General features: G+C 45.5%; 1 protein-coding gene across 6 annotated transcripts in view; it reads left to right on the forward strand.

Annotated features, from left to right (window-relative positions):
- The window catches only part of BCAR3 (BCAR3 adaptor protein, NSP family member), a 221,552-nt gene that overhangs the window by 123,737 nt on the left and 84,251 nt on the right, over positions 1–13,564 (forward strand). For all 6 annotated transcript variants that reach the window (XM_070367657.1, XM_070367658.1, XM_070367659.1 and 3 more), the window contains one exon: positions 6,108–6,147. In XM_070367657.1, coding sequence (XP_070223758.1) covers positions 6,108–6,147 — 40 coding nt within the window. The remainder of the gene's footprint in view (positions 1–6,107; positions 6,148–13,564) is intronic.

Genomic DNA, 13,564 nt, shown 5'->3' on the forward strand with positions numbered 1-13,564 from the left:
CCTAATGCAGGTTGGAAAGCTGGCTGAGATCATGCCATCCAGGGCCTCAAAGGCCACAGTGGGACCTCAAGGTTTTGTTTTGACAAGATGGGAGCTAGTAGAGGATTTTGAGCAGGGCAGTGATCTGAGTAAGGATCATGCTGGCTACTGTGTGGAGGTGGTAGAGATGGAGCAGAACTGGGGATTTGTATTGCAGAGTCCAGGTGAGAGATGATGGTGGCCAGGGCTAACGGAAAGTCAACTCCTCAGTGCTGTGGTCCCCCATATGTAGTGTATTATCACATGCTTCTCTCATTGCCTGAGGATTTCTCATCACCACCCGCCCCACAGCTTCTTCACTGGGACAAGTCCCTACTCAGCCCTCAAACCTTAACTCAGATGTTGCTTCAAGGCCTCTCTATGGAGCTTCCCTCCCATTGACTCTCTCTAACTTGAACTGTGCTGAGTTGGTTGATCTGTTTTCCCACTTGCCTGTAGCCTCTCTATAAAAGCAGCACCTGTGCCTTTGCTTCTTTGTATTTCTGTTGTCTGGCCTACTGTAGTTGCTTGCTAATGTTTGGGGATGAATACAAGAACTGTGGGGGATACTGAGTGTGAAGTGAGCAACCCATTTCTCTTGGATTGCTCACCTTGTAGAGGGAGATACCATTGTATAAATACCATTACAGTAAACATGCATGGACGCACCAGAGGAAGAGTGCAAATTCTGCACATCACTAGTGTGCACGGAGGGCTCTGGTGGCTCAGTTGGTAAAGAATCCGCCTGCAGTGCAGGAGAACCAGGTTCGATTCCCTAGGTCTAGAAGTTCCCCTGGAGAAGGGAATGGCAACCCACTTCAGTATTCTTCTTGCCTGGAAAATCCCATGGACAGAGGAGCCTGATGGACTACAGCCCATGGGGTCGCAAAGAGTCGGACATGACTGAGTGACTCAACCACCGCCAGTGTGCGTGGAGTCTAAGGGGAGCCCCAGTCTGATATAGCTGGATCTAGTTTCTCACATCCCTCCATTGTATGAAACAATCATGTTATCACAGGCATTTCCTTTTTATATTATATCCAAACGAACATTTGTGTGACATCACTGTTAGCCGTTAATTTAGCCTGTAATATTTAAATAAGTAAACATCCATTCCCTTAAAACATTCTCTCATTTAAGATAGACATAGGGCACTTCCATCTCCATCTGCATTTGAACTGCTCAGAAAAGATCTATGTCAGTGAAATTCTGTTTGTGTATTCAAGGCGGAGAACCTCTTAACTCAAAATAGCGAACACTTCTAGCTCAAGTGTCCCTTTAAGAGAGAGGAAATTATTAACCTGGTTACTGATGAGAAATAAACTAAAATAGTAAATATGTGTAACATTTCTGAGACTCCCAGCCAGACATCCTCAGTATGAACTTGAGAAAGTGGGACACTGGAAAGAATGATTTAACCAGAGTAAGCACAGTGATGTTATTTAAAACTTAAAAAACTTAAGAACAGAATAACAGAGTCTGGTTTCATCCTGCTGCTTTCCTGCGGTCTGTGGATGGTGCTCTGCAGGGCAGCCTGCCTGACAGAGGGCCCGTGGTGCCCACCAGACTCTCAGGGGTAGAGATGCACACAACAGCATGGATTCACATGGGTGGGGATTCATAACTGGCATAAGCAAAAAAAAAGATTAAAAAAGCTTTTCATTTATATTGCCAAGTTTCTCTGTTTGTTTTCTAGTGAACTCTGTTGGAGAGTATAAAGATGTGGTTTAAGGAGTGTTTGCTGTGCAGTCTTATATGAATAATTGGATATTCTATTTCAAATTAGAGGCTGGGGCTACAGGGCCAACTGCTATGTTTCTAGCTTATGTCTTCTTTGTGGTTAGATGGATTAGAGTTAGGGTTAGGCTGGCTGAGAAAGGAGACACAGCACTTCTACATTAAAATATTTGGGTTGGCTAAAAAGTTTGCTTGAGTTTTTCTGTAAGATGGTACAGAAAACCCTGACGAACCTTTTGGCCAACCCAATATACTGTTAATTTGGTTCAAGGCAATGATTTTTAAGGCTTTTGGATTTATAACGTACTCTCTTTGTCTTCCCTCCCTTGCCTCTCTGAAAAGGGTGAGCAGAAGAATGCAATCTGTCTGCAGTGCAGGAACCACAGCAAACATGGGTTTGATCCCTGGGTTGGGAAGATCCCTTGGAGAAGGAAATGGCAACCCACTCCAGTATTCTTGCCTGGAGAATCCCCATGGACAGAGGAGCCTGGCGGTCTGCAGTCCATAGGGTCGCAAAGAGTCGGACACGACTGAAGCGACTTAGCACTCACACACTGTTCTGCTTAAAGAATGAACAGAACTCTCTCAGCAGGGTTCAGTTGAGGGTGGGGTCAGGAGGAGACTTCAGTTTTTATCCCTAACCAGCACCTCCTATTTCCTTCTCTTCTGCCAAGAGAAGTGTGTGTGGTGGAGGATCAAATGGGAACACTGGAGTCCATGCAAGCCTGGGGGGATGCTTGGGAGAACACCCCAGACTCCTCTGTGCTGGGGCCACTGGGCAGGAGAGCAGGGTGGTAGGGAGAGCAGGTATGTTACCGAGCTGGGTCCTTGGACTCTTTAACCAATAGAAACTGATAAGAGGTCAGCCAAGGATTTCAGGCAGGGTTCTTCTGATGCCACAGGAGGGAGTGAAAACAAGTAACAGGCACCCTTGCTCGCCAGCCCCCGGTGGGGGAGAGCTGGTCCTGTAAATGGGGTGAGGGGAAGGAAAGCTTGGTGGGTTGGGCTAGAGGGTGATGCAGATGATCTTCCAACCCCCTTGGTCCTGTTGGGTGCAGAGGGCATGGGCAGTATGCTGCTTTTGCTCCCAGCAGCCCAAAAATGGCAGCTGAATTTTGGCCTTTTTGTAACGTGCTATTCAGGACCTGCCCCAACCCGGGTGGATGTAGTTATTTTTAGTTCCTTATGGTTTTTTTGTATTCTGTTGCTCCAGGTGAAATTTATCTGGATACAAACACTTGGAGTAAAGGGTCCCAGGTCCTAGCCTGTCTCACAAGGGCCACCCTGCCTGGAGGTGACCCCACCTCTGAATGGGGACCCTACTGACTGCAGCTGGGGCTGCCTCAGGAACCACCCAGACACAGCGCCCAGCCTGATCCGTGTTGGTTACCACACCCCTTCCCAATAGAGCTTGAGGGGTCTGTCCTGATAGAAGGAGCTCAGTTTTCAGGTCTATCCTAGAAAAGAGAGAGAGGAATATTTCAGCTTTCGAAGGTAAAAGGAAAAGGATTTTTACAGGTAAATCTGGTGAGAAGAGCAGATCCTGGGCAAAGTTCTAAAAAGAATTTATTAAAAGAATGACCTTTGAACACCTAAAAAAAGTTAAAATTACAGATCATGACTATGTGGTCTTGGTATTTGGAAGCTATTTCCTCCAAAATGAGTGAAATGAAGCTCAGGGAAAATATTTGACCTTGTTAGTTGCCAATGAAAAAATTCCAGTGAAAAATTAAAATTTTAGAAGACTCATGGAATCCTCCACCATGAGCTTGACAATTCCTATAGGCAGTAACTTCTAACGAGATTAGTGATGATATTAACAAATGTGATTTTTTTTTTACATTATAATGAATTGGGTCAAAATTTGGCAGATCTGCATAACTCAGTGAACCAATATTTTCCAGAGTAGTGTTTAAAGAATCAGACATGGACAAAAGATCCATTCAAAGTGCAGGACAGATGGAAAAGAGTAAGAGATATGGCCTCAGAGTCCACAGCTAACCTTTAAGAAATTATTACTTGTCAAGGTTTGGTATATTCTTAAAGTAGAACATCCATAATTATATGAAAAACCTATTAAAGTATCCCTCCCTTTTCAATTACATAACTTCATGAGGGTGGATTTTCTTCATTTGTTTCAACCAAAACATATCACAACATTTTGAATGCAGAAGTAGATACGAGAATTCACCCATCTTCTAGTAAACTGCTGCTGCTGCTGCTAAATCGCTTCAGTTGTGCCCAACTCTTAGCCACCCCACAGACTGCAGCCTACCAGGCTCCTCCGTCCATGGGATTTTCCAGGCAAGAGTACTGGAGTGGGATGCCATTGCCTTCTCCGTCCTCTAGTAAACCAGATGTTAAAAAGATCTGCAAAAATATGACAGTGTCACTATTCTCACTAAATTTTTGCTATAAAAACATGTTTTCCATAAAAATGTTATTTATGTAAATATTTTAATGGATTTACATTTAAAGTGTGAATTCACAAACACCTTGAAAATTTCTCAGGTTTAATTTCTAGTATCAGTAATCAGTAGATATAACCCACATGAACAAAATTTTTCAGAGTCCTCAATTATTTAGTGTGCAGAGATTCCCAGGACCAAATCATTGCTATAAACAGCACACACCTACACTGTTATCCATGCATTAAGACACACATGTACGAGTGTATATAATGGACGTTTTAGAACATACCTAAAAATAGACACTTGAAAAAGATGAGAAACAGCATCCAAGTGGCTGTAACATCTTTCTGCACTCCCAGGGCCAGACCACTGGCCTGGATGATTAGCACGAGACTGGATGCCTATAAGCCTAAAATGTTACTTCAGTAGAAACCCAGGAGTTTGAGAACTTAAAAGGGAGCTTGGCCAAAGCCCTGCTGACAAAGTTTATAGTCCTCGCCATGTGGTCTCATGGTCACAAAGCCTGGAAACATCAGCTTGAAGTCCAGACTGCAGAAGGAGAGCTGGTGACCCAGCACAGCAGACAGACTCGGCCGCTTTGGGAAAAGATGCCTGATGAACAAACACAAGCTTAGTGGCAAAGAGTATGCTTGGTTTTAAGGCTCTGAAAGACTGATTTATACTCCTCTTTGGTGGAAGTGCACCAGGGACTCTGAGCTTAAGCCCTTCTCAGATACTTTGGCCTTACAAAGCACTCATTTCAGAAGCTCATGAGCTCACACAGCCTAGAGGAGCATCCGCAAAGCCAGCCTGCCTCTGTGTGCATGGCTGTGCGCAACCCTCAGTGGACAGACCAGTCCAGGAACAGCTCTGAGGATGGGGTCCACTTTACAACAAGACGGGCTGCCCCTGAGCTGTGGGAGCCACTCCTTGTGTCCCAGCAGGGGTCCGCTGCCCCCGTTCAGGAGAGAAGTGCTACTGTCTCCCGGGGTCTCTCCACAGAGGGAAGGTCCAAGCCCCTGAGGGTCTGGGCTTGAGCTCATTCTTCCGGAGGCGGCTGCCTTTGGGTGGGGATCCCCCGCCTCCTGAGGGCCATGTGCTTTCTGTAGATATACTGACAACCTCCCCACCAGCTTCAGAGCCACTCTGTTTAAAAAGTGATCCCATCTCTTCAGGGGAACGTGTCGATTTTGTGAAGTTTAAGTCTCTAAAGGCACTGTGTTTTCACATCCTGTGTTATGGCGGGCACCTTGCTCTAACTCTGCCAGCATTGGAGGCATCAGCTCTCACGTGCCCCCTCCCTTCCTTTGCCTAAGATCCTCTTCCGCTGTAATAAATCGGCCTCCTCAGTGACACTGCTGCTGTTTACTTGTCTGGTTAATCCTAACAGTATTATAATAGATCTGAGCAGATGTTAGATGGAGAGAGAAAAAACACTGGGGTACCAAAGAAGATTAGAATGAGTTGCTCAGCTTGACAGCAAAAGACACAGGGGATTTAGAAGCAGAGCTGGGTTCAGAACTCACCTAGCTGGGTGCTGGGTGACCTTGGGCGGCTGCGCTCCCCACCTGAGCTCCTGTTTTCTGTCAAAGTGGGTGTGGCACAGCCGCCTGGTCCAGAGTGCTGCGGGGCCCTGCTTTATTGGTGTGTCTGTTACTCCTCACAGCTCTTTACCTCAGACTTTTAGGCTGATGTTTATGCTTTAGTGACTCTAGAATTACTAGCCATAAATAGTCTAATGTTGGGGGCTTGAATTTTACAGGAAAACATGTGTCTTTTCTAACTTCCTGGCTGTGGATATTGTCTGGGAGATGGACTCATCTTAATAATGTGGATGAATAGGGTGTAATAATGTTAGATACATTGTGTGAGAATGTGAGATACCCAGTGAGAGAAGGAGTTGTTCCCAATTGTTCTCATGCTTATATTTTCTCTTTTCAGGGATCAGCATCTCCTGGACCCAACTCTGGAATATGTGAAGGTAGGAAGCCGGGATTTCACATGTGGTAGGGACCCTGTGGTAACAGGCTTCCCATTTCTAACACAATGTCATCCTCTGGCTTGTGTAGGAAGCTGGTTAGATTGAAACCACCAGGATGTAATTTGATTCTCTTGGGCCTTTAGTAATCTTTGCAGGGCTCTTATGTCACCCTGTTATATATTTATAAACTTTCCCCCTTGTCTGAAGCCCTGGGAACCAGATGTGTTTTAAAAATTTGGAGTTTTTTAGAAAGGTAATATGGTACATATATCTAACCTCTAAAGGGGGCTAGAGTCAATGAAACTCATTACTACAACAGTTTTTAAGGATATTCACACAAAGTGAGATGAATAGACTACAGATGATTTTGTGTAAATCACATTATGTTTTTGTCACCAAATGAGCTAGGGTTTGTTGTGCTGCCGAATGAATTATTTAAAATTTTTCAGTTTTCAGAGTTTGGGGATTTTGAAATGGTAGATGAGGAGCTGTGAACCTGTGTTTGTCTTCAGTGGAGGACTGAAGGGTCTCTATGAGACTTTATTTTACTCATTTATTTTTGGCTGTGCTGGGTCTTCATTGTGGCACTCTGGCGTTTCTCTAATTGCAGTGAGTCGGGGCTACTCTGTAGTTGCGATGTGCAGGCTTTTCACTGTGGTGGCTTCTCTTGTGAAACACCGGCTCTGGGGCACCAGGTTCAGTAGTTGCCGCTCCCGGGCTCCAGAGCACAGGTCAGAAGTTGGGGCGCATGGGCTTAGTTGCTCTGCAGCATGTGGGACCTTCCCAGATCAGGGATCGAACCTGTGTCTCCTGCCTTGGCAGGTGGATTCTTCACCACTGAGCCACTAGGGAGCCTTTCTGAGCCATCCCCTCCACCTCAGTAGCCACCCTCTTGTTCGGTGGCTAGTTGGTACCTGTGAGCAGTGTAATTCTTTTACTTTCCGGTGGACTGACATTCAATGTATCTGAATACTCAGTACTGCTAAACAAGTTTTAAAATGCCTTTCACTTCCTGCTTCTGCCACACACACCCAGTTTTCAGGTGTGTATGTTTGTTTGGTTTTATTTTATTTTTGAGAACTGTAATTGTGTCCAGCACCTACTACAGAAAAGAGAATTCTCATCGAAATCATGGCACAAGTTAGGACTTAAAGTGCTTGCCCCCTAGGAGCCATACTTCGTCTTTATTTTTCAAAGGTCAGTCTCCAGGTTTCAGAGCGTTTAAGCCTATTCTTGCTTTTCTGTGTGCCCGTGACTGTGCCTGCCCCTGGGTTTTGGCATTTCTTCCTTTTAGACTAGAGGAGGGAGGGTTTAAAGCTTCTACTGGAGGAGAAGATTCTAGTAGAACCATGTGGTCACTTGAGGCAGTCATAATGGAGTTTGTTGGAATGGAGATGGGAATTGTGTTTCCCGTCTCTCCTACCGAGGCTGTGCCTGAGTTGCAACTTGACTGCAGCAAATGTGTAATCCTAAACCAACAGAGCCAGCAAGTCAGAATCTGGTCAGGACTTTATGAGTGGTGTGTCTGTGTCCCTCCTGGTGCATCTCGTGTGCTTTTGTGCGGATTGTGCACTGCAGGGAATTAGGGGCACTGTCATGCTCTGATCTGACTTGACCGTAACATAAAAGAGTGTGTCCTAGAATTCTCCAGTGTGTTAATCACAGCAGCCCTTTAGAACTCACTCTGTTCCATGTCCCAGAAACTGGCTCTCTCCTGCTGCCGGCTTATTCAGGCTGTGCTCACTTCCCTCCTCGCTACTCCACAGCTCAGTTTTTCTCTTTTACTAAAGTCCCAGCCTTTAAGATAATCCAGTGATGAATTCTAAACCTAAGCAGAGACTTTGGGAAGGACTCATTTTAATATTAATATTTTCTAAGCTATTGCATCTCATTCGTGAATTGGTCATTGCAAGTTGTCATGTTGACTCAGAAGAGGTATTGGCTACCATATATAAAACACATAGCCAGTGGAAATTTGCTGTATGACTCAGCGAACTCAAACCGGGACTCTGTGACAACATAGAGGGGTGGGAGGGAGGCTCAAGAGGGAGGAAACATATGTATAGCTATGGCTGATTCATGTTGATGTATGGCAGAAACCAACACAATATTATAAAGCAATTATCCTTCAATTAAAAATAAATAATTTTAAAAAGAGCAGTGAACATCAACTCAATCAGAAGTATAGACTTCAAGAGGCAAATACAAGATACTATTAAAAATTGGGACTAAAAGAAGAGGTGTTGGTGGTGTTGGTGCTTCTGTCTGCCCGGCTCCCTGCTTTCCCTGGCGGTGATAGAACTGCTCCTGGTAGTGGCTCAAGGAGTCCCCTTTTCTGGGACTCACTGAGGTCTTCTGAAGCTTACGTTTTGCTATCAACCTTGTCTGAATCTGGTCAGAACTTTAGAGATGACATTTCCGTGTCCCTCATCACGTTGTTTTTTTTTTTTTCTTTCTCATTTTGCCCTTGGTTTGGAGATATGGCTTGGGGACTTAATGAGCAAATATAAGGGATTTTCATTTATCTCCACGGGCACTAAAGCTCTGAAAACACTTCCACAGAGGCCTTGGGCCTCAAGGTCTGAATGGACCCATGAGTCAGTTGTCTTGGGCCAGTGCAGTCGCATCCTAGCATTTCTCAAACTTAGCCACCCTCTCGAGCGCTTCTGACCAATCCATGCCTCAGAGGCCTCGTAAACTGGTGCCAGCTGGTGCCTAGAGCCTGGAGGGTGGCTGAAGATGATTGAGGGAGGTGAGAGATGTAGATAAGGTGAATGCAGTTTGGCCCCCTGACTTTGAGCTTTCTTCCCTATCATCCCTTTGTATACATAATATGTCTCCGGTGTGGAGAAAAGTAGCGATTCTGTATAAAGTATGTTGTATCATGTAGGGCCTTTCTGAGAGTCGGGGTTTTAGAGGTTCTTCGTGACCTGAGAATGGGGGAGGGCAGTGAGCAGATCTCTGACCGAGTCCATCTTGCAGTAGAAGCACTGGTGGTGGCCAGCCGACCGCCGTTCTTATCCTGATGGGAGTCACAGTCCCAGGTCTCCCTTAACCTGGGAGACTTTCTAACCATCTTCACCTGATTTTTCCAGTTCCCAGATTAAGAGAGAAAGGTCTGGGGCCACCCTTGCCTCCTCGTGTCTAGAGGAGAGGAGACACTGAGGCTGACCCCATAATGCACGGGGTGATGGGGCTGCTGTGTCACGGCAGGAGAGAGCTGGGTGGAGAAGGAATCCACTGAGGCTGACCCCTTAACGCACGGGGTGATGGGGCTGCTGTGTCGCGGCAGGGGAGAGCTGGGTGGAGAGGGAGTCCACCGTGCGGTTCTGTCCAGTTTGCACTGTGTCCTCCCAGCACTCCCCGAAGCTGGCGCTGCTGCACATCAATACGGAGGCTTGCCAGGGGACCTGCGGGGCGGTTGCCAGGCTACGAGGAGCACCTCTGTGAGAACTGGAGAGAAGAGTGCTTGGCAGGGAAGCTCTAGAACTGTTTGGTAGTCTTTCATTTCTTCAGCAGGCTGACCTCCTGCTGGGGCCTCCCAAGGACACCTTGTTACCCTAAGTGGTGAATTCCCTATGTTGATGTGATAAGAAAATTTGAGTAGATCCAAAGAACCCCACTCCAGTACTCTTGCCTGGAAAATCCCATGGACAGAGGAGCCTGGTAGGCTGCAGTCCATGGGGTCGCTAAGAGTTGAATATGACTGAGCGACTTCACTTTCACTTTTCACTTTCCTACATTGGAAAAGGAAATGGCAACCCACTCCAGTGTTCTTGCCTGGAGAATCCTAGGGACAGGGGAGCCTGGTGGGCTACCGTCTCTGGGGTCGCACAGAGTCGGACACAACTGAAGCGACTTAGCAGCAGCAGCAGCAGCAAAGAACCCCCGGGAATTTTGGAATCTTTATTCTCCTCTGTTTCTGTCTCTTTACTTTTCTGACCACCAGAGAGGGGAGCTTTTTCTTTTTCTACCTTTTCCTTGTGTCTCCATCCCCCTCCTTCTCTCCACATCCCCCCAAGCCAGGAGCCTAAAACATGATGATCATCTTCGAGGTCTGATTTTAACTGTGAAATATAGTCATGAGATACTTTTCTGTAATCACATATAATTGATTCTCTTTCACTGTATCTGAACAACACCCTTCTTGTGGATTGGAAAACAGAAACCTGCATGCAGCTACGCCTTCCTCCTGCTCTTAAGGTAGTGACTTTGGTTAGTGGTGTAAGCTCTGGAATTTTCCTGTGCGTACCTAGCATTCTTTACCCTAGATAAAACTAATTTTTTTTTTTTAAACAGAGGAAATAGCTTTTAGAGGAAATAGCCCTAGGCAAAACTGTGTAGTAGAGTTTCTCTTCTGGGTTGCTTTACCTGCTTGAAAGTGAAAAAGTGAAAGTGTTAGTCGCTCAGTCGTGTCCAACTCTTTGTGACCCTAAGGATTGCAGCCTGCCAGGCTCCTCTGTCCATGGAATTCTCCAGGAAAGAATACTGGAGTGGGCAGCCATTCCCTTCTCCAGGGGATCTTCATGACCCAGAGATCGAACCCGGGTCTCCTGCATTGCAGGCAGGTTCTTTACCATCTGAGCCACCAGGGAAGCCCTGCTTACTGCTCCTGTTTATTTTTTGCCATATGTTTACTGCCTTCAGTATTTACTCTGTGTCTAGTTTCCTAGATCTGTGTCAGGTAAGTGTTTAGAACATTTGATAAAAATAATTGTACTGAAAAATGAATACATGGTAATAGCTCAGTGTCCTGTCCTTCCCAGATAGCATTCCAATAGGAGACTCCAAGTTACATAGCCCCTAAGATCTCCAGGGAGGGGAGCCTGTTTCACATTCTTGTCTAATTAGCAGCATGACCTTGGACTTACCCCCTTTGCCCTATGGCTTCTGAGGCAGGAGATAGATGGGCCCCAGGCTAAGCAACTGGAGTTTGTCCCCTGTTGGGGCACAGGAGGAAAGAGAGCACTGAGCCCTGCCCAGATAAGATAGTACAGAGACCCCGTAGCCCTCATTTTCAAAATAAAGCTCCTTGGAGGTCAAAACAGAAAGAGGCATCATGCCATAGTAGGTGATGTCAACCTACACATAAGGCCTCTTCTCTAGAAACCATTTTGGCTAAGAGATGCACACACACAGGAGAAGACCCCAAAATAAACCGAATACAGACTCAAACCAGGCAAAGCGAGATGACTGGCCAAAGGAAACCTGGCAGAAGTGCCCCATATAAGTGATTCAAACCACCACGCGGGTGCAGCTCTGAGTCCACCCATGTAAGTCTATTCACACATTCCTTTTCCTACTAATAAACATTTTACTTGTTTTACTACTTTCCGTCTCTCTGTGGAAATTCATTTCTACAAAGCCGACAGGCCAGGGCCTTGTCACTGGCCACTATCCCTGGTGGTCTAGAGGCTGAGATTCAGTGCTCTCACTGCTGTGTCCTGACCTCAGTCTCTAGCTGGGAACAAGAACCCTGCTTCAAGCCACTGCAAACTGAGGCCACCCAAGATCAGTTCCATTTTCCCCACAACTAGAAAACCAGGGGATGGGCCAGTGTCCCTTCTAGTTCCACACTTTTAGGCCTGTGATGGAAGAACTGTATTAAAAAAAAAAAAGATCTTAATGAACTGGATTACTATGATGGTATAGTTAGTTACCCAGAGCCAGACATTCTGGAGTGCAAAGTCAAGTGGGCCTTAAGAAGCATTGCTTTAATAAAGCTGGTGGATGCAATGAAATTCCAGCAGAACTATTCAAATCCCTAAAGGATGATGCCATCAAGGTTTTGCGTTCATTATGTCAGCAAATCTGGAAGACCCAGCGATGGCTGCAGGATTGGAAAAGGTCAGTCCTCATCCCAATTTCCAAGAAGGGTAGTACCAATGAATGTGCTAATCATCAGACAGTTGCACTCATCTCCCATGCTAGTGAGGTCATGCTTAAAATCTTGCATGCTAGGCTTCAGTATTACGCTAACCAAGAACTTCCAGATGTCAAAGCTGGGTTTAGAAAAGGAAGAGGAACTAGAGATCAAGTTGCCAACATTCGCTGGATTATAGAGAAAGCAAGGGAATCTTGCTTATCTATCTCTGTTTCCTCGGCTACGCTAAGCCTTTGACTGCATGTATCATGACAAACTGTGGAAAGCTCTTAAAGAGATGGAAATAACAGACCATCTTAGCTGTCTCTTGAGAAACCTGTTTACGGGTCAAAAAGCAACACTTAGAAACCTGTATGGGACAACTGATTGGTTCAAGATCAAGAAAGGAGTATGACAGGGTTGTCTGCTGTTACCCTGTTTGTTTAGCCTATACACTGAGCAATTCATGAGAAATGCTGGGCTCGATGAGTTACAAGCTGGAATCAAGATAGGTAGGAGGAAATCAATAATCACAGATATACAGATGTGCACTCATCTCACATGCTAGCAATGTAATGCTCAAAATTCTCCAAGCTAGGCTCCAACAGTACGTGAACCAAGAACTTCCAGATGTTCAAGTTAGATTTATAAAAGGTAGAGGAAACAGAGATCAAATTGCCAACATCCATTGGATCATTGAAAAAGCAAAAGAATTCCAGAAAAACATCTACTTCTGCTTTATTGACTACGCCAGTCTTTGACTGTGTGGATCACAACAAACTGGAAAATTCTTCAAGAGATGAGAATACCAGAACTTCTTACCTGCCTCCTGAGAAATCTGTATGCAGGTCAAGAAGCAACAGTTAGAACCAGACATGGAACAATGGACTGGTTCCAAATTGGGAAAGGAGTATGTCAAGGCTGTATATTGTCATCCTGCTTATTTAACTTATATGCAGAGTACATCATGCAAAATGCTGGGCTGGATGAAGCACAAGCTGGAAACAAGATTGCCGGGAGAAATACCAATAACCTCAGATATGCAGATGACACCACCCTTATGGCAGAAAGTGAAGAGGAACTAAAGAGTCTCTTGATGAAAGAGGAGAGTGAAAAAGCTGGCTTAAAACTCAACATTCAAAAAAACGAAGATCATGATATCATGATGGCATCCAGCCCCATTACTGCACAGCACATAGAAGGGGAAAGGTGGAAATAGTGACAGATTGCCTCTTCTTGGGCTCCAAAATCACTGTGGACTGTGACTGCAGCCATGAAATCAGAGGACAATTGCTTCTTGGCAGGAACCTAGACAGTATATTGAAAAGCAGAGACATTACTCTGCCGACAAAGGTCCGTATAGTCAAGGCTATGGTCTTCTCAGTGGTCATGTATGGTTGTGAGAGCTAGACCATAAAGAAGGCAGAATGCCAAAGAATTGATGCCTTCCAACTGTGGTGCTGGAGAAGACCCAAAAGTCCCTTAAACAGCAAGATCAAACTAATCATCTTAAGGGAGATCAACCCTGAACTGATGCTGAAGCTGAAGCTCCAG

This window comes from Bos mutus, chromosome 3 (assembly GCF_027580195.1).
Source record: "Bos mutus isolate GX-2022 chromosome 3, NWIPB_WYAK_1.1, whole genome shotgun sequence".
Lineage (NCBI taxonomy): Eukaryota > Metazoa > Chordata > Mammalia > Artiodactyla > Bovidae > Bos > Bos mutus.